Raw genomic sequence first — 21,920 nt, 5'->3', positions numbered from 1 at the left:
GACAATCGTCGATATGGACTTCCCATGTACAACGTGCACGAGCGCAACGCCAGCTTTGATGAGTGCGGCTGAAGTGAAACTAGCCAAGACGCAGCTGATCCTCAGTGGTGGAACGGCGTCTGCCTCAAGTTTAAGCTGCTGTTAGTTGAAACTCCGCTTTTGCGCGTAAGCCCCGCTGAATTCAGCGCCAATGATGGAATGGTCCCCTGGTCAAGTAGGCCTAAATAACTCTACACACAAACACATCCATAGACCACAAATTAAAAGTCAACATACCATAATTGATGTATGACAGGAACAATTATGGAAAAATAAAATCGATAAATTTCAGATTCTTCAGAATAGCAAAATAGACCTTGGCAATGACGTTTCAAGGTCAATCACCCATTATGGTAATAGTAGTCACAAACGCATGCCTCACAAGTAATTAGTCAGCATTTATGTATGCTGTGTATTACAGTTGTTTTTAGTCATATTACCTTGAGTGGTAAGGGATTCTGAAAGTCGAATGAAATAGCCCATTTTGGAAAAAGGCAAGTTCTCCAGCTCCCGCTAAAGCCTGAAGTCTTGTTGACAAAATTTTATTTCAAAAGCTGAATCAACACTGCCACAAAGTTTTAGCGCCTTTCATTTATGTATCAACTCAGAGGCCTGCATGAGAGTTACAATGTGCCTGGACTACCACACATAATTGGCAAATGAGAATCACCCCCTTACAAACATTTTCAGCAAAAACATTCAATATTTGGCAGAGCTCACATCAAACACACATCAGGCACTCCTCTCCTGACACAACTAATTGTCACGTTTAAATGTCCTAGGGCTGCACAATAAATAATGCATTTATATTTGTTACACTACAATATTTGAACCACAGACTACTATGGTCTTGCTTGCACATTTGTTCACAGGAAGTTAAGATGACAATTTCACTTGAACATGTTCTTATGCATCATACACAACAGTGTGCAGCCCTAGGGTTTACTAGTAAGTGCACATATAAAAAGGCTCTTCACATATTCAACTAGGCAAAATAAAAGAGGAGTTGGCATCAAGATCCACAAGGCACATGCTGTAATAATAACTAAAAGGCACACTCTTCTGTCTGCCTACTGCACTCAATGCGGTGTAGCCAACATTTTGGGAAAGGTACCGTGGCTTGCCGAATCATTCCTACCCCTTCAAGTTTTCAATATTTTGTGAATAAAACCTATTGTAGTCTGCCAAAGACCTGAGATTGGGACAAAGGTTCACCTTTTAGCAAGACGATACAGCTACATTAAGCTAAGGTTGCGATGAAATTGTTTGAAATTCACACAAATCCAAGTGTTAGACTGTCCTAATACTTCTGAGAGCAAAAGAGGGAGAATGTGGCACATGTGTCTTGCCAGATGTGTCTAATCAAATCCCGCCCAAAAAGTTCAAAAAAAAAATGCAAAAATTAGCTAAATTCCGCCCAATTTCAACCAACTGTTTTGCTGAAGGGAATAGGCTAAAATTGCAGTCTCCATGTATGGGAAACAGAATGAACATGTCCCAAAAAGTGGGCCAACAAAGTAGCCTATTTATACAAACAATTTAACAATTTAAAAGAGTAGAACTCTCCCCACATCACAATCGTGTGTTAATTTGTAAATATTTTCAACTTCAATTAACGTAAAATTCACTTGAATTTGTGGTTGTTACGTGGCAAAATGTTGAACGTTTCAAGGGGTATGATGAATACTCCAGCAAGCAACTGTAAGTGCAGCAGCCTCTACACAAATGAGGCAAAGTAAGCCGTGTTGGCGGTATGCATATGTAATGTTAAAGGTGCACTGTGTAGGATGGTGGCTAGAGTAGGTATTGCAACCATGCTGCTCAATAAAGCTGTACTTTCTACTGCCAATTTTGAACTTTTCACGAATATTTACTAATTCATTAACTAATATTTTCTAGTCCTACGACCAGAGTACAGTGAATTTTTTCATGTATATTTCTGGAAATTCAAAATGGCAGACAATGAAGAAGATCCCCTTTTTCATGCATGCAAAGTGCAATTTTCCTAGTCATAATGAATACTTAGATTTGATGGTGGTGGTAAATATTCACGAAAAAAGGTAAAATTTGTGAATGGCCAGAATGAATTCTGTGAATAAACTACTGAAAATATTACACAGTGCACCTTTAAACGTAGAAGAATAAGGTTGTTGTATCGTAGTTATGGGACAGTAATTCAGTGATTTACTCTGTGCTGCAGACGGATAAGTGACAATGATAAGGGACAAAGAAAGCAAAGGGTACCTGGAGAATATTTAGACACTGTTTATACGTATGTGGATATTTTTGAAAACGCATTGGTTTTGGCCTCCCGTTTACAAGTTTTACACGAGTTTACAATGTGCATTTAGGGGGCTATAATGCACTTGCCACAATTCAGATTTATTTTTTATACACATGTCGTGTTTACACGAGAACGGATGAAAAAATCTGCATGTAAAAATATCCGCATACGTGTAATCAGCAAACAGGTACAGAGAGGAGGAGTACAATGATCCAAATGACCAGAGTCTCCTGCTTACTGGCGCTGGACATGGCATTTCATATGTACTGTATAAATTAATTATTCTGTCTTCATTTAGCTCAGAAATTGTCACTTTCACACCCTTTCAAATACATTAAATATGTCAAGTATTTAAGGTGAAGGGTAAAATTTGCACACACACACAAAAAAAGGCACAGGCTGGAGTTCTCAGGAATGGAATGATCTTGAGGACAAGAGCAACGAAGGCACTTACCACGAAGGCACATACACACAAAACCTCCGTTAATGGCAGGCAAACGGATCCTGATTCTACACACAAAACCTCCGTTAATGGCAGGCAAACGGATCCTGATTCTACACAGAGACACTAAAGGTTCTTTCCTGTATGCGGACTCCCATCCTCAGGCTGTGCTTGTGGCCTCGTGTTTCACTGACGCCCCTCCTCCGTGGAGAAAACAATCAAGTTTCCCCGCCGTCAGCCCAGCCACAACAACGTTTGGCGGGACTGTTCTTCATTCACCATCCCAATTGCAAATGAGAAAATGACAATGGAATTGCGCTTTTGCAAGATATTGAAATACATTTCTGTCGTTAGTGACGTCATCACGAGGCCACAAACAGGCAAGGGAGCAAGGGAGATAGGTTAGGATACTAGAAAGAACCCAGAGAGACTGACATTTTAGAAACTTGATCTCAAATGGCACACTTATGCACTTCGGGCACTATGTTTCAGTGCGTAACTAATACGGCATGCGCACTGAAACATGAACACTAAAGTGCACAAGTGCACCATTTGAGATTCAGCCTGAGACTGGAGGAAGGTAGCAAAGGGGGATGGAGGTCCGTTTCCAGAATGCCTTGGCCAGCTTACTCGCTGAGAGGCACAGAGATGCCGGGCCCCTTGGGGTCCTCAAAGCGGTCCATAGTGCGCAGCTGCGTGAGCATGTGCACGCCGTAGGTGAGGATAAGCAGCATGAGGAGGGTGGTGATCAGGCCCATCCAGATCCCCCCAGTGAAGAAAGAGGCACAGTCGCTGGCATACGAGAAGTCCCCAGTCACATTGAAGCCTTGGATCTACAGAAACAAATAACACATTGGGGTCTTAAAACTTTTCATTTTCTCTACAACCGGGGAAAAAAAACACATGCTAACTGTGTCCTGATGTACATGGCACTATACTGATCCCATTTCTGGCACCGATTTGCAACAGCGACAGGTAAGATGATTTTAAAAGGTAAGAACTGAATTAAAAGGTGCACTGTGTAGGATGGTGGCCAGAGTAGATATTGCAACTATAATGCACATTGAAACGGTGCAAGTAATTAACTGTAATAAACTAATATTTATTATTATGACCAAAGTACAGTAATACAGTAAGTTAAAACAGGTTTTGCAGCTAAAAATGTATATTTCTGGAAATTCAAAATGGCAGATAAGATACATTTTTCATGTATGAAAAGTGTAAGTATGGGCTTGATGTAGTGCATCTTATTCTACTTAGGGCGTATTCAGACCAGGAAAGTCCGATAGTTCCCTTTGTTAGGTCCAGACCAAACGGGGTAGGTGTGAATACGCCCTTAGACAACTCTTTGGTTTGATGCACCCCACTCAACACCTGCCTGTGTAATGACATGAATGTCCTACTGTGCTGTAAAAGCGATCGCCGCAATTCCAACCTGGAAGTCTGTGAAGAGTATCCTCCATGACCTGGCATTGTCGGTGACGTTGAAGGCCACGAGTAGCGGGTCAGTGGTGCTGCTGACCATTTGGCAGTGGTAGGAGTACTCGGCGGGAGAGTAGATCTCCCTGCTGCCATTGAAAGTGGCAACCTGGCCATCATACGCCACCCTGACCTGCTCAACCAGGGACCAGTTCCGTGCAGACACCGAGGAAAACCGCTTGGTCATCGAGAACCTATAAACAGAGGGTGAGGGCATAATGAAAGGTCTAAACTTGACACATTCTCTCTAACTCTAACTAAACACAAATGAAAAATAAGCTTTTACCAATGCTCAGTTTTAGGATTTTTGTAATTGATATTATACACAGTGTGGTCAAAAAAGTCCCTGGCAAAAAAAAACTAGTTCACACTATAATAGGTTATTGGACAGCCTATAGTTTTGATTACGCCACACATTTGGAGTTGTATTGTTTCAATACACCTCTGCAATGTCTGGATTTATTCCCTTCCAGTGTTGCATTAAGTTTTCCACGAGATATTGCATTGATGATGGTAGAGTCTGAATGTTGTATAAAGCGTTCTCCAGCCTATCCCAAAGATTCTCAGAGGTTAAGGTCTAGTCATTTTCACACATTGACATGCCAGCACAGAGTCCAGACCTCAGCCTGAGAATCTTTGGAATGTGCTGGAGAAGGGTTTGCACAGTGATCGAACTCCACCATCATTCACACCAAAAGATCAAAGATTTAGGTGAAAACTTACATACAACACTAGGTGGAAGTTTATTTGGAAAAATGCAACACCAAATGTGAACTGTAATCAAAGCTAAAGCCGGTCCAAAAACCTACACTGCTCCAAAAAGTAGAGGAAACGCCAAAACAATGCAGTGCAACTCCATGTCAATCAACTAACAAGCAATGGGTAATAACCAAAATATGGTACATCACAAAAAATAGTCATTCATCAGGTGGTGTCACAGACCATTTCTCTTTTTCATCCTTTCTGGCTGATATTTTGGTCACATACACATATTGAAAATATATTGGCATACATTTTGTAAATTGACATTGAGAATGTTTAATAAGGGTCATGATCATATGCTGTATATTTTGCGAAGGGTTATCAGCCACATCCAACCCACTTTCTCTGTGTGATCAAGACACACCTCAGGAGGTCTGGCCAAGGGGCCTAGGTCTACCTGGACACAATGGGAGCCCCCACAGCTTGGAGACAGACGGGGGATGGTCACTCTACTACAAAAAGACAGATACACTAGGAAAAGACAGAATGATCTTGACTGTTGCTGTTAGGAAGAGGTCACAGGAGAACAGAATGCAAAAATGCTTTAATTATTTGTAACTTCATGCCAGATGCTTTGGATAAATAAACCCGCTGAAATCAAGAATTGGACACCATGCTCTCTGACTCTTTAAAAAGAACACGCTGGATTCTAGCCAACACATAGTAAGTTTGGAAAATGATTTGGAAATGGGTTTACAACGTTTGGAACAAAATGGCTAAAATCCAACAATTGGTGACCCCGACTTGTGATAAAGAAGGAGAGCTGGTGGACAAAAAGACAAGAAATGGACGAAGGGGCAGTTGGGTGACAACAACTAACAGCCGCTACAATGTGTAATCAAATGGTAAGCAGACCAATGATTTATCTAAGTACTGTTATTGGGCAGATCAAGGTTTTATTGTTGTCACCCTACTGTAGGCATGTCTAAACAAATGGTTAAAGCATTAAGGTTAAAGTGCACAAGAAATAAATATGGAATACTGGCTTAAGGCAAAGGTCATGCAAAAAATAAAATAAAAATAAAAATACGGACAATCATTATGGCTGGGCAGAGGGGCCCATATTTTGTTGATATAATGGATGGCACATATATTATTGGCTGATTGTTGTGTGGATACTGGACTGTGTTGAGATTACATTGCTCTGAGTTACGTTGCTGGGGAAGTATTGTGGTAGCATTTGTTGGGAATATTGCATTGCTGGTTATTTATTGGAGTGTTTATAGCTGGGGAAAATGGTGCTTGAAGTGTGGGCCTCGTTGAATGTGTTGCTATGATTGTTACAACTGCATTGTGGGAATCGGTGTAGGTTGACCATGAGAGATTTAATCGGATGTTTAGTTAAGAGTGGAATTTGGTAGTTACAGTGTGAATGTTGCCTATTTCTATGTGAATTGAATAGCAGTCTCCTTTGTATGTTAATCATTGAAAGAATTAATTTTAACTAACTAAGCTCAAGGAGTTTAGCAGTAAAGGAGGAGTTAAGACATAAACATAATGGACCTTGGAGGAAAGGGTGACTTCAGAGGATTACCTCCAGTGCTAACATCCACTGTGAAGGGTCAATGGGAAGCCATAAAACAACAGCTTATGGCTGCATCGATTGAAAAGGAAAGGAAAGGAACGGGAGAAAAGTATGACAAAATTTGGGAAGAGTTGAGGAGGCAAAAGCATGTGCCAAGAGATACTGAAAAGCGTGACCTGTTGCCACATCTCATCAAAGCAGTACAGTATGCCCAAATTCAGTTGGAGGAACATGAAAAAAACAGGAAGCAGTCCAGGTTCTCTTTCAGAGATAACTGGAAAAGGGAGAAGGAACAATTAGAGTACAAAAGGAGTTGCCTCCATAATATGTCATTAGCCAGCGCAGCGTTGAAATTTGCACAGACACAATCGGAGACATGCCCAGAGAATCAACTCTTGTTGATACAAAACAGACCCACCTCAGTATCTCTGCCACCCGCACCAGCATCATACTTTGCAAATGTCTTGGAAGAAGTGAAACAAACTCCTAATAAAGTATCACAGCAATGTCAAAAGACAGTGGAAAGAGAGACAGGAAATGGAAGGAGCAAGTTGAACACTGTTGTTAATTGCATGTCAGAAAAAATGGAGACAGGAACATGTTGTGAAACGAGAAAGACAAACGAAAGCAGAGACACAGTGGAGTCACCACTACCTGTGCCTCAGAACATGTTGCCATTGATATGCAAAGACCCCCAGGGGGGAGAGAAGTACAAACCATTCTCCTTCACTGACATGAACTGCATCGTTGAAAAAATGCCCCCTCCGTCAGAAGGGGGAGGGGCATGGGATGAGCAAGTTTTTTTCAACTCACTTTGGGTCCACAAGCTTGCTATTGGAGATTGGAGAGCAATATTGGAGGAAACAAGTGACCAGCTTTGATGTTATGCAGATAGAGACCATTGCAGGTACAACCAATTTGGCGGATTCAGAATCATTCACTTCTCATGCTACACAGTTGGGAGGAGCTATGCGAGCAAAGTTTCCTGTTCCTACAGGGACCACACACACACTCTCATTCACCATGAAAGAAAATGAAGACATATCAGAATTTCTGATCAGGTGCAAGGACATTTGGACTGATAGAGCAGGGTGTCACCTGGCTCTGGACAGTGGCAGACATTGCAATTCAGAAAAGCTATCATGGGAAGCGTACCCAAAACAGTTCGAAAGGCCATGGAGGGCAACCCGGACCTGGCAGGGTGTACCACTGACCAATGGGAACGGCACTTGAAACATCACATGAAGATACAGCAAGCTAAGGTGCAGGAGGCAAAAGAGGAGACAGATGCAGCACGACTGGAACTATTGAAACTGCAGTTAGAGGAGGCTCGCAACAGAGTTAGTGACACAAAAAATAAATCTGGAGTATCAAATGGTTCAACAGACCCTCCACCAAGTGAAAAGAGGCCCAGGGGAATTTGGGCAGGAGGCATAGGACTGGTTGGCGTAGGTCATGGGGGACAAATGCCATGGCTGTGGTGAGTTGGGTCATTGGAAGAGAATGTGCCCCAAAGTGCAGTGGAGAGGGATCCCAAACATCCCAAATCAATATAGAAGGGGTTATGGGTATGCCACACAGCAAGCGTACCTATTACCACAACCCTCGCCACACCATGGATCAGGGTGTCAGAATTTGGGTGTGGGCATGCCTTGGGGGGCGTCGACACCCTGGGGTCCTTTGACACCCTGGGGAATTGGCCGTATTCATTAGAGGTGGAGCAGAAACCTGACTGACACTGGGGTGATAAAATAATTGTATGAAATGGGCAAGGTTTTCAAATTTTGGATATCAATATAGATTAGTTTTTAGCAATAATTTTAATTCATTCAGGTTTGGAAAAATCATACAATTTGTTTTGAAAAAGGATTAAGTTGCATTTAATCGACCTGGTTTCGTGTGATTCAATTAAGTGAAGATTAACTAATTGTTCTTTTTTTTTTTTTTTTTCTTCTTAGGAGACGATAACAGGATACGGTTGCCTGTTGTGCAAAGCTCGTTGTTGACCTAATCCCTTCAGGATGTCTGGAGACAATGAGATTGGGAGTCGACACCTAGAGAGGAATATACTGTGAATTGCCTTAATCATTTAGTCCTTTCAGGAACATGACCATGGAGTGAAACCAGGGGACCGAGACACATTGGGGAATGTGAACATATCTCTTGTTTTGTATGCTATATGTGAATTTGATTTAATCTACAGGTTAACGATAAGAAGGAGCCAGTGTGTCATAACAGGTTATTATCAAGAAGTAACCATGGTTGATTAACTTCAGGTTTCATTCCCTTTTTCCCCAAGAACAGGAGACTAACATATATGTATTCCTTGTGTGTCTGTCATTGTATGTCAATGGGCCCTATGTCTGTCTCTGTGTTATGTGTGTTCATGTAAAAAATTGAGAGTGCACGTGCAAAGGTTGAATTAAAAAAAAATGAGAAGAACATGGTTAATATGGCAATTTAATAGAGGCCTACTTACAGTGACGTCATGACATTTATTTTACACATTTTTTGGGTTGTTTCATTTATTGATTTGAGTTTATTCATTCGGTTTCTTCAAGTTGGTTTTGATAATGCTTTCATTTTACGTCTTGATTTGGTTTTCAAATGAATCAATTTGAACCTCTTTGTGAGCATTTTTCTTTTAATAAGCGGTGTTTTCCTTTCTTTAAAAAAAACAGATGGGTCTTTCTTTCTCTTTTTGGTCAACAAAGAGTTTGGTTTTGAAGTAAGAAACATTTTTATTTACTATTTGGGTTTCAAATGGATATTTTTCAACATTTTATTTACTATTTGGGTTACAAAGGAATCATTTTCAGCTTTTTAGAGAGGTGGCTTTCTTGTTACAACGTGTTCTTCTTTCAGGAAAATATGACTTTATTTGGTTATGTTCCATCAAAATGCAGGAGTTAGAGATACTATATTAAAATAAGCTTCATAGGATTTCTAGTTTATAGTTTCCATGACTATATTTTCATCGTTTTGGGTTACTTTAAAACAGTGCTTTATTTTCTTTAGTTGACTTCACCAATTTTCCCTTTATACATTTTATTTTATTAAACAAGAAAACTCACTTTGGTTAGGTATGTTATGATCATGGGTAATTGATATGGGTTTTTAAGAAAACTAAAAAGTTATAAAAAGTAATATTCAGCGATAAAGTCATAAACAATGCCATTTTAACATGAAAAACTTTAATTTTAAACAGCTATTGTACAGACTTTGCCGTTCTTCCAAGTTCATCCCCCAGTTCTAATTTTATTTCCAAAATTTGGGCTCAAAACCCAGAGGCGGTGAGGGGGGTGCCATAGTTTAAATTGATACAGAATCTCAACAGAGTGCAACCATGTGATCAATCAGCGGTCAACTTGGAGGAAACCAGGTGTCATGAAGTTAAGTACGTGCTCTCTATTGTCTGGCAGTTGCAAACGTTGAGAAATCTAAGGAGATTTATACGGAGTCAGATGGGAGAACTGTGGTTCTCTGCCAGGGCATTGAGCAAAGTACTGTAGGGTGTCCATGACGGGACACAAAGAACTACGCTGGTTCGATCAATGATATGGGACGACAAAGTCCTTAGAGTTGGAAAACAAGGGGGTGCACTCTGCTTGTTGAAGGGATAACTTACATAAACTTTGGCACACACCTCCACTATTTTAAAGATTAATCTGTTTGGCTGTGCCATACAGATTAAAGAGAGGGAGAGTTTATTTTCATTGTCAATGGTGGATGAATAAGGGACATGTCATTGACTGTATCTTTAGCTTTCTAAGAGAAGTATCCCCCCCCCCCTTCTTCTTTCAAAGAGAAGTAATATTCCCCCTTCTAAGAATTCAGATTTTTTCCTTACTATAATTTTGGAAGTTGAAAGTTGATTTATGAATTTAGATTAGTAAAGAGGCAAAGGGCTGAAATTGAATTTTTGCTGTTGTTTCAGAAATGCATATGTTTTTTTTTATGGTTTATGGTTTTTACGTTTTTATGGTTTCTCAACCCATGGAAAGTGTGACATAAAAGTTGGGCAGGGTCTGACATGATAAATGGTGCGCAAACATTTTCTTTTATTCCAGGTTTTTGTTGTGGATTTTCTTTATAGCTCTCTGGGTGATGCGATGAAAATGCAATTTTGGAACAATTTTGAAGTTTTCTTTTATTCTTCTTTCTTTCTTTCTTTCTTTCTTTCTTTCTTTCTTTGGGCTTATCATTCCTATTAAAGAGTTTAACATACTATTGAGAAGCACTTCACCATAGCTGACACTCTCGGGTGCCAAAAAGAACATGTCTATTTTTATGATGTTGCCACAAGATTTTTCAGTTGAAGAGAGGGACTCCAGAGAAAAGGGGTGACACTATATAGACTGCATTTTCAGTTATTGTCTTGTATTCATCTTTTAGGTTTGGTTGTTTATTTTTTAACTGTTGTTTTGGGTTGAACACAATTTTTGCATTTCAATACCTATAGGCTTCTATGGGTAGGCCTATGAATCTCCAACCATAACCCAAGTGATAGACATAAGATATTTTTGTGATTCGATGTTAAATCGAATCAAGAGAGGGAATTGAAAATATATTGGCATACATTTTGTAAATTGACATTGAGAATGTTTAATAAGGGTCATGATCATATGCTGTATATTTTGCGAAGGGTTATCAGCCACATCCAACCCACTTTCTCTGTGTGATCAAGACACACCTCAGGAGGTCTGGCCAAGGGGCCTAGGTCTACCTGGACACAATGGGAGCCCCCACAGCTTGGAGACAGACGGGGGATGGTCACTCTACTACAAAAAGACAGATACACTAGGAAAAGACAGAATGATCTTGACTGTTGCTGGTAGGAAGAGGTCACAGGAGAACAGAATGCAAAAATGCTTTAATTATTTGTAACTTCATGCCAGATGCTTTGGATAAATAAACCCGCTGAAATCAAGAATTGGACACCATGCTCTCTGACTCTTTAAAAAGAACACGCTGGATTCTAGCCAACACATAGTAAGTTTGGAAAATGATTTGGAAATGGGTTTACAACGTTTGGAACAAAATGGCTAAAATCCAACAATATGCAGACATGAGCATTTTGACAGTACACCCCTGGAGGTACCATGAGGCGGTGTCGATCATCCACTGAATTTGCTCAGGTAATCCACTCATCCATGCAATCTGAAAGCCCATTCAGACAGCAGTAGCTACACGTCGTGAATGTGAGCAACTAGAGAACTTGAGGAACAAAGAAAATACATACTCCGCGCATGGCATCTAAAGTAATTATCTGGTGCAACCAGAGTTTCAACATGCGCAGAGGACGAAGCGTTAGTCTGATTTTAAATAGACATTGGTGTGAAGTCAGGGCATGTAAGGTAAGTCAGGGAAGTTTGGGGTGCGCACCACGTTTTCAACATGGGGCAAGTAGCAATTACACATTGTAATGACAAAACAGCCTGTTCTGGATTGTTGTGAACCAGAGGCTGGAGGTGTGTATTGAAAGGGGGGGGGGGCAGCCGTGGTCTAGTGGTTAAGGTGATGAGCTTTAGATCTGAGGGTTGCTGGTTCGAATCTCACCCTCCCACCTACCACACTCCATGGCTGAGGTTCCCTTGAGTAAGACACCTAACCCCATACTGCTCCAGGGACTGTTACCAATACTCTGTACTTGAAAAAAGAACTACAAGTCGCTTTGGATAAAAAGCATCAGCTAAGTAATGTAATGTTATGTACAAAAAAAGACCTAATATGAGAAATGTTTTCTGTGAACAAATTAGGACTTTCAAAACAATCAATCAATAGAAGTATATGAATATCTTTTTTCCCACAGGGAATGAGATTTGAAGAGATCATACAGACACAGACACAAACTTAAAAATGAAGACTTACGTCAGGCTTAGACTGGTGAAGTTGAGGACGCTATTGTAGTTCAATACAAGGCTGAAATGAAAGAGGAAGAACATCACAACTGTGTAAACATCCCTCGTTTCCGTGAAGAGAGGAAATGATATGATAACAAATGGCAGGGTCAGTAAAAAAATATTGTTGACGTAAGACGCTTTCAGAATCAGAATATCCATCTTTTATCATTGTAACATGTACAACAAAAAATATGTACATCAAAAACCCACACATCCAGTTGCATGAACACTCTGCAACTCTGGCTAGCTAAAAAGAATTGTGGTCGGGTACAACTCTAGGATTATAAGTGGAAAAATTTTTTTTCAGACTACAGGCTTCAATGAGAAGTGACAAAAAAATCCTTGCTGGTAATCATTTAACTTGAAAACGGATGTCTGATTGGATGTCCGTTATATCAGGTTCCTTTCTTTCTTTCTTTTTTAATTTTTTTTTTTTTACAAAAAACAATGACCAGGTCTGGAGAGTCACATACTTTCAAGCACCACTTGTCCATGTACCAGTAAATATCTACTACAATAAAATGGAAACGTCTAGGAAGTTGCTAAATACTGGAATTAGCATCTAATCAGATCTCGCAACATGAAACAAACGCTACAAGAACATTTGGCAGCAGACATTTGACAGCCATTGTGTGAAGCCAGGCAGACTGTGATCTAAGCCCATGATGCCAACAACATGGTGCGCCTTGCTGTAAATCCGAAACACAGGCTGCATTCCAATATGCGACCTTGCGTCCTCCACTTGTGCTTGTGGCCTCATACCAGGAAGTAATACGTCGTGATGACATTGCTGACGACAGCATTTTATTTCAATATCTTGCAAAAGCTCAATTGTAAAGTCATTTTCTCATTTGCAAACTGGATGGCGAAAGAATAGTCCCCCAAAAATTGTCTTGGCTAGGCTGACAGCGGGCGAACTTAATTGTTTTCTCCACGGAGGCGGGGCATCAGCACAACGTGAGGCCACAAGGTCGCATATTGGAAAGCACAACAGATGGTTCAATTACTCACAGTGAGGAGTTTTCACTGCATGAGGAGCCCGCCAGTGACACAGTGGGAGAGAAGGTGAAGGGAGCCAGGTCCACGGAGTCCCACTGGTTGGGCTGACGCTCAAAGCTGACGTTCAGCGCGTCTGCCCAGAGCAGGATGCAGGGGCCCTGGGTCCCGTTGAACACCACAGGGGGCTTCACAGGGCTGGGGGTCGGGGACTGGAGCAAGGAGCGGCCCACCAGCTGGGCGCCCATGGGGGAGGGGTCTGCAATCACCTGAGGACATAAAGGGGTAATGGGGGAGTTGAGGAGTTTTGATGCAAAACGGTGAATTCTTGCTTTTCAAATATTTTGAGAACATACTTTTTAAACCTATATAAAATGCATTTAGCAAGGCAATGCAATGGAGTGCCCAATACAAAAATGTAAATTTCCCTGACATTCACTCATGGGTGAGGAGTCCGCAATCACCTTGAGGACATAACCATACCATACAATAGTACTTTGTCAGTTTACACTGAAATTCATTTTGCGTCCCTGAGCAAAACTCGTTTACACACAACATCACAAGACTGAGATTGCACAACTGACAAAAACAGAACCTGAAACCTTGGACTAGTAGCCCAGGGGACACAGACATGCACGCAAACATTAAATACAACACACACAACTTAAAGGGGCAATGGAGGAGTCTGCAATCACCTGGGGGACACAAATGGGGTAATGGAGGAACTGAAGAGTTTTGTTGGAAAACGGTGTAGCCACCATGTTTGAATTTAGAATTTTATTATTGGAAATGACTGTTCAGAAGTCCTATCACCCATGTGTGAATTCTTGCCATTCAAATATTTTGAAAACATACCTTTTAAAACTAGGGTGAATTCAGGTAAATTGGGCCACTTTTTTGCATATTAGTTAATGGAAAAAGTGGCCAAATTTACCTGAATTCACCCTACATAAAATGCATTTTGCACTGCAATGTAATGGAATGCCCAACACAAATATGTCAATGTCCCAACATTCTCCAAAACGGATATACACCGTTTTGCAATGAAACTCTTCAATTCCTCTCTTAATTAGAGATGCACCGGATCCTGATTTTTAGGATCCTGCCGGATACCGGATCCACTGCTTAAGATCCTGCCGGATCCAGAACCAGATACCGGATCCTACAAAAGGGTTGAAACATATACAGCCCTACAAAGCAAAAAGGCAGTAACTGCGCAGAGCTCAAAACTGAGTCAGTTGACTTTAAAATGATACTGTAATCCAGTACAGGTAGTTTTTGGGAGATTATTGACATGTGACAGTTTTGTTACTTTATATTACCACCTTCTTTTCAGATCGATCATTTTATTTAACTTTAGACTTTGATATATATGGCATTAAAGTCATAGTAACTCATTTTAAATAGCAATGCAGTTACTGTCTTTTTGCTTTGTAGGGCAGTATAGTCTACTCGCATACGTGGGCCCTTTTTATTACGTTGGCTCAAACTATTTTTTAGACTCATTGGCTTATTGCCACACTGCCTGCAACGGCCGCTTCCAAAGGGCTTTCACTCCATGCAGTGATTGGGGTTGTGAAATACTGACTGAAAAGCCTAGGCTAGAGATGCACCTGACCCTGATTTATAGGTAACATGCCGGATACCGGATCCACTGCTTAAGATCCTGCCGGACCCGGATCCTGTGAAAAACCCTATTATCGGTGCATCTCTACTCTTAATACATGGAATACCGGCTGTGTTCACAGAATGTTGGTGTAGAATACCGGCATTCTAAACCATTTATTTTACTTTTTTTGTCACAGCATTTTATGTGACAGGGCCACTAAAACATGTTATGGCTGCTTCCCTTTCCCTCCAAAACGGATCACATTATTGCATGCATTCTTTCCCAAGGGGGAGTCATGGGTAAGCAGTTAGGGAGTCAGGCCTGTTAGCCAGTAGAATTCCAGCCAGCCAATGTCAACATGCAGTTGTAGGCCTACTGTTCACGCTACCCTTGACTTGTCAGGACCCAAAGTCATTGTTTTGTGCAACACCTTTACACTGTTTTCATGTAACTCAGTTCTAAATGTAAGGGAAGCTGTTGACTATTTAAATCTGGTGTCTTTAATTTGGTTCATGGGTTGATTTTGAAGTGCATTCACAGCTCTGTGTGATCAGTGGTTGAGAACTAAAAAACGTTTTTTTTTTCCCGCACAATTTATTTCATTTATTTCAATTGTAATGCAATTGTAATGTAAACAAACAATGTCATGTCATTTTAAAAATGGGACATTTCAAACACTCAGATTGTCATGAACAAAATGCTCATGAAAGCTGAAGTGTTTTGTGAGTCGCATGTTTACCTACCCGTGAGGGTTGCAGTCCGGTGTAGATTGCAGTATATGGCACATTTGCTTCCTGCACGATTTGCAGCGCTTTGCCTATAATCACATCTGAGCAAACAAAGTAAATATTAAACGTCTATGATGAAACCCCAAAACACCAATTACAAACACCAGTGATCCTACTGTAGACAAGAAAATCTTCTCACCATTTTGATGTAGCACATCTTTAATCAGGATACTAGAAAAGGAAAACAATTACAATTTAGATGTTGTGGTAGTTTAACTTAAGCATTTTGTCCACTTCCACCTAAAGTTGCATGATCAAGTTACAAGGCCAAACTTTCACTTATCGTTGGAATAATATGTTCACAAATAACTCCAATGTTGGGATCTCCAAACTCACACATGGCTATAGGCTCAATAGTGAAAAAAAATAAAGGTTGAATGTCTGCACACTTGTTCTCATTTTTCTTTTTGTTAAATTTTCCCACATGAACGTTTCCGAGCTATGCGCTCTTCATCAGACTTGATGGCCATAAGTTAGGCCCTATAGTACAACTGAAGAAATTGGCCTTTTTTTTCATTTGTTTTTTATGCCTTTTCATTTTTGGTAGTATTGTGAAGACAGACATAAAGAGAGTGGGGAGAGAGAGACGGGGAAGGATTGGCAAATGTCTAAGGCCAGAATCGAACCCGAGTCGCCGGCGGCCATAGCAGCCCAGTGCCCTGCCATTAGGGCCACGGCAGGGCCAATTTTGCAGTCAATCTCACTTTTTTTGTCTTTTATGGCTTAATTGATGATGGGACAGTTTGGGGTGGACAGGAAGTGAATGGGGAGAGAGATGGGGAGGGGCCGGCAAAGGACCCGGGCCAGGAATCGAACCCGGGTCGGCCGGATGGCAGACGAGTACCCTACCGATTGGCCACGGTAGGGCCCATTTTGCTGTGAATCTTACCCTTTGCCATAAGGCAGACGGATGACGAGGAGGGCAGGATCTGTGAGCTGGCTGGCCAGGCCGTCAAGGCTGGAGGGATCGGTGTGAAGCGGAGGAGTACCCAGCACTTCCTGTAGGAGGGCCGCCAGCTCTGAAGCCACACCCATGTCTATGCTTGGCAAGACCAGTGGAGCGGAGGCCTTTCTCAAATGTGCCTGATTAAAACATGACATTCACACATAAATTCAGATATAAACTTTTATTATTGTGGGTTTTTTATCATCATTATATTTCTCTTCTAACATCTATGCGTGCTTGTTTGTTTTCTTGAAATTGGACCTTGAGTTTGGAAAAGTTGATGAAATAATGATGAAATAACCTCTTGCTAAATGTGAAAACTGACAGCTTTTATGATTGTATTATGCAATTAACTGAATTTGTATCATGGTCATAAATACTGCTTTCAAATACAAAGTCCTGCCAAAAACAGTTGACACTAAGGTCCCGCACACTAATACATTTTTTGGCCACCTTAACCCATTGACGCCTAAGGCACCTGCAAAAAAGGTCACATAAATCACATAAAAATATGCACTAAATTGAATTTAAACGCTAAGACCCTCATCTTTCATTAGAATGTGTTCATTCATCTCAAACAAACAGAGATTTTTAATAAAGTTGTCTCAAATCTCATGAGCCTGAATGTTGCGTAATGCAGCTCCAGGTGCCAGGACCAATGTTGCGCAACCCAACATCAGACATCAATGGGTTAAACTTTTGATTACGACTCACAGTTGGCGTTGTATTGTTTCAACTGTGTAAAGCAGGGATGTCAAACTCAGGCCCGGGGGCCAAATTTGGCCCGCGGAGCCATTTTATTTGGCCCGACAGATCATTTTAAATGTGTATTACAGTTGGCCCACATACACCTTAACTGTATAGAGTATTAAGATTTGAACATGAACATTTGTATATCACAGGAATATGAGTGGGCCCAGGCCATTGAAACAACTCGCACTCAAATGCAACAGAATGTGCAGGCACATTTGAACTATGATGGGAATCTGTTTAGACATTAATTTTAACATAAGCTTTTAGTCCATTTTTGTAAAAAAAAATATATATTGAGTTTGGCCCGTGAATGTGCTCCAGATTTTGATTTTGGCCCTCTGTCCATTTGAGTTTGACACCCCTGGTGTAAAGCTTTCTCCAGCATATCCCAGATCTCACTGAGGTTGCCATCAACACTCTGTGGTATCCACTCCATTATAAAACTGATACATTATGCTTCCTGAACCATGTTTCCAAAATCTGACCACAATGAATCAACATGGTCATCTTGGAATACGCCTTTACAGTCAGGAAAGAAAGATATAATTGATGGACTTATCTCTTTGTTCACTATACTCAGGAAGTCAGCTGTCCTCATTCCACCGTCTTATCTAAAATTAGTCATACTCAATTGCTCTCATCATTCATTTTGTAACTACACAGAGAGTATACTTTTTTATTGAGGGATATTTACACAAATCAAGACACATGACAGGAAATGATCACACTTCTGTAATGCACTTAAGACTTAAGGAAATAAATCTTGGATCTCGTCATGCACTTTCCAGCTACTCCACACACTGCTCTAGAAATGACTTAAGGTCTCTAACTGGTGACTCACCTGTAGGCTGGGAAATGCTCCATCCTCTTTGTTTCCAAAGACACCTCCATACACAGTGAAGTCATCTATGCTTAACTGGAGGAGGGGAAGGAGAGGCCAATGCTATTGTTAATTTAAATTAAAACAAAAATAACGGGGGTGGGGTAGTACTTTTAACATACGATAGCAGTTTAACTCTAGGCCAGGGGTACCCAACCCTTTCCTTTGCACATTAACGTTTGGCAGCTTACTGCCATCTGCTGGTCAATCAAAGTAACAGAAACACTGTTGTTACTTTGGCTTATGGCAGTGAAATCCCAGGTATAATGACAACAGGATGGGCTAAAAGTCCATAGTCTAGAAATCTCAAATCATGCAAAATTTAAGGACGGCTACTGAACTTGACATGTAACACCAATTAATCAGTGGGCCTTCTGTGCATGTCTTTTCCAGCCTCATGGCACTAACCCAAAACAAAATGCCTCCACAAAAGTTTGCTGTACCACACTGACAATTTAGAAGTTGACTTGACACAGAAACTTAAATAGTTCCAAACAGCAGTGCATAATAAGCAACTTTCCATGCCAGCTGACCCAGGGTTGCCTTTCTCGACAGCGTCGTTGCTAAGTCAGTGAGCAACTTACTTGGTTGCAATGCAATTTCCCATTGGAAACCTAGTAAGTTGCTAACTGGTTAGCAACCATGCTTTTGAGCAATGGGACCCTAGTCCAGAGAAATGGTCATCATAAGCACCAAAAACAAGTTTCATATCAATACAGTGAAGTTTGGCCGATATCTAGGTCAGCGATAAAGCCATTTCCTGTTTGACAGCTTAACTATCCATTTCAATTGGCTATGATGGCTGAATATATTGACAGATACAGTAAGAAAAAAAATCACAACATCGTGTGTGTCAGTCAGGCATAATCTTAATTTATGTAAAGTTTTGGGTGATTCGCCCAATTTCCTAGTTGCGTAGTATGAATGACAGGACAGACGTTTTACTATCAGGAAAAGATAAATATGATTCCAAAAGAAGCTTTTACATTTGAGAGAGAGAGAGAGAGAGAGAGAGAGAGAGAGAGAGAGAGAGAGAGAGAGAGAGAGAGAGAGAGAGAGAGAGAGAGAGAGAGAGAGAGAGAGAGAGAACCTACTTTGTCTTGTTGAAACAATAGAACGGTGTGGGGTGCTGTGGACAGTGCTGAGCTGAGGTAGGACTTCACTTGAGTCACAGACATCATCTGACCAGCAGTAGGAGGATCCAGAGATGGCAGAGCATTCCTTTAAAAAGGCAAAGTTGCATCTTTTACTGATAGCGAAATGAAGTCGAAGCGAAATTAAATCTCCAACACTTTTTTAATATATATTTTTAGGGCTTTTTTGCCTTAATTTGATAGGACAGTTGGAGATGGTATCAGGAAGCGAGTGGGAGAGAGAGATGGGGGAGGATCAGCGCCCTACAATTAGGCCATGGCAGGGCCTTACATCTTCAACACTTGAGGCAAGAGCACTGGCCATTTGCATAGAGTAGACCATGGCCCATAGAAAGCAATGCAAGACTTCCCATGGCTCGAGAGTAGACATAAATGGGTCTCTACCAGAGTTGTACAGTAACAAAGTACAACTAGAAGCTATTTGTACTAAAATGCAGTAGCCTACCTGTTCTTAATTAAAGTATATTTTTTCCTCTCACTTCCACTTCACTGTACAAGCTTCTTTATGATGAATTTAACATTTTTACACCAATAGGCTGGCTACATTGTCATGTAGGCCTACTGAAGGCGAGTAGGCCTATTATGTCTAAGTAAACCTGAAGGTAGTGCAACCTGTTTAGGCCTATATGAGAGCCCTTTGCCCATATGAGAATGATGCATCTGGTAGGCCTACACATTTTGAATACTTTAGTACTTCCATTTGAGCGTGGCATTAGAAGAACAGTAACTTACTACTCAAGTCAGTTTCTTGCTAAGCTTACTTGTAATTCTACCAAATATTTCCTTAGTTCTATATTAGTTAGAAGTAGGCTAAGTAGCTATCAAGAAACTTCTAAAACACAGAACTTCTAACCAGACAGAACGTCTCTGCTTCTACTTCAGTCCTTCACTACTACACTACTTTATACATCTCCGGCCGACTTTACATCCAAATGTTCAGCAACACTTGTTACAGTGTCACAACACAATGAACACGAAAAATCACAACAATAAGCAACAAAGTGCAACACGGAAGGGGAAGTTGCCTTTAGCGACTTGACATCCACTGTCAAAAAACAGATAAAGAAATCACTACTTACCCTTCATCCGTCCACATCACCAACGGTACTTGACAATAACAAAAGTTAGTCAATAACAAGGCAATTAACAATCTAAAAACAGTCATGTTGAGAAAACTCTTCTTCGACGTGCTCACTTCCTCCATCTTTAAAACTTAAGTCACGTGTGTGTCAGCTGCGCGTAATCATGTGATCAACAGTCCCATGGAAGCTCTGAAGTCACTCACAAAGCACAAGAGCTTGAAAAAAAAATGTTATAACGTTTTACTTTACAGTCATCCACGTAAAAGAGAAGGTTTCCACTGTCAAGGTCTACAGTATGCGGAAATCCAGTTGATTTTCCTACTCGCACATACGAGAAAGATATAGACCTTGCATGCTCTCTGAAATAAAACATAGGCTATTACCGGTAGGCCTATTATATCTAATATAGGCCTATAAACCAATTTGCATAGGCCTATATGCCAATTTGAAAATGCAAAGCCTGAAAATGTGGAAAAGCCAGGCTCAAAATTATTGATTATTTTGTTAATAGGCCTACAGTGAGTCAAGAGATACTAGGTAAGGCTATCTGCAGAGGAGATTAGGCCATATTTATTTTGGCTTTCTTTCACCTTTATTTTTCAGAGGAATAACATCAAATCCCTTTGTTTGCAGACATCAAATAGGCCTATTGGAACAGGACTGGTGTAAGCCTATTATATGGACTGGAAAGTTTAGCCTAATTGATAACCTATAGTTGACCTTTTGAGTTTGCGTAGAAAAATAATAATTTTCAGAAGACTGTCTTTAAATATTTAGGCTATATGGCAATTTCCATAGGATTCGGCCTAAGTCTCAAGTTTAAAAATGTAAAAATTACATTAAGATTTAGCAAGATATATACTGTACATGTATTATATTAAAACCGATCACTGTATATTTTCTAAAATTTGTATCATTAATACCGGTATGTAGCCTAGCCTACATCCCCATGCATGGCACGTACAGTGTGATAGCTATAAGTATTAGTTAATTGGTAACAGGCAGGCAGTGGCAACACAACCAAGTCAAGAGCAGGCAAGACATTGGGCTCGTTTTTGATGGAGCAGTGCTGCTTTTGCTTTACAGCGTGCATGCGCACTTAGGTTACCAGAAGGCATTGAAATGGCAAAGTGTGCATGCCAGCTGCAAAGCAAAAGCAGCACTGCTCCATCAAAAACGACCCCTTGGCAAGACCAGAAAACTTGAATGAATTGACGTCAAGACTGTTTTCACTTACAAATTTCCCTGTGCATGGCTTATACCATTGGAAAATGCATG

At 40.6% G+C, this 21,920-nt stretch overlaps 1 protein-coding gene across 3 annotated transcripts; it reads right to left on the bottom strand.

Moving 5' to 3' along the window:
- Positions 1 to 565: 565 nt before the first annotated feature.
- Positions 566 to 20,772, bottom strand: atp6ap1b (ATPase H+ transporting accessory protein 1b). 3 transcript variants are annotated; one of them, XR_010036388.1, is made up of 12 exons: positions 20,640 to 20,772; positions 19,501 to 19,627; positions 18,368 to 18,442; positions 16,717 to 16,910; positions 15,967 to 15,998; positions 15,783 to 15,868; positions 13,446 to 13,699; positions 12,403 to 12,453; positions 4,201 to 4,438; positions 3,330 to 3,598; positions 2,847 to 3,210; positions 566 to 2,801 (listed from the first exon to the last, which is right to left on the bottom strand). XR_010036388.1 is itself a non-coding variant. In XM_063208582.1 (10 exons), the coding sequence occupies exons 1-10, from the start codon at positions 20,762 to 20,764 to the stop codon at positions 3,392 to 3,394; spliced, it is 1,389 nt and encodes a 462-aa protein (XP_063064652.1). In that variant the 5' UTR covers positions 20,765 to 20,772; the 3' UTR covers positions 566 to 3,391. The 3 variants fall into 3 exon arrangements, 1 of the variants encoding a protein (XP_063064652.1); XR_010036387.1 differs by having other exon boundaries at positions 566 to 3,210; XM_063208582.1 differs by having other exon boundaries at positions 566 to 3,598.
- Positions 20,773 to 21,920: the final 1,148 nt, after the last annotated feature.

Source organism: Engraulis encrasicolus, chromosome 10 (genome assembly GCF_034702125.1).
Source record: "Engraulis encrasicolus isolate BLACKSEA-1 chromosome 10, IST_EnEncr_1.0, whole genome shotgun sequence".
NCBI lineage: Eukaryota > Metazoa > Chordata > Actinopteri > Clupeiformes > Engraulidae > Engraulis > Engraulis encrasicolus.
This window is presented reverse-complemented; position numbering and strand designations above follow the sequence as displayed.

Coding starts and splice junctions, on each gene's coding strand:
- atp6ap1b (XM_063208582.1), bottom strand. CDS start 20,764: ATGGAGGAAGTGAGCACGTCGAAGAAGAGTTTTCTCAACATGACTGTT. Junction 18,443..19,500: donor TATTGTTTCAACAAGACAAA/GTAGGTTCTCTC, acceptor CCCCTCCTCCAG/TTAAGCATAGATGACTTCAC. Junction 15,869..15,966: donor AGATGTGCTACATCAAAATG/GTGAGAAGATTT, acceptor TTGTTTGCTCAG/ATGTGATTATAGGCAAAGCG.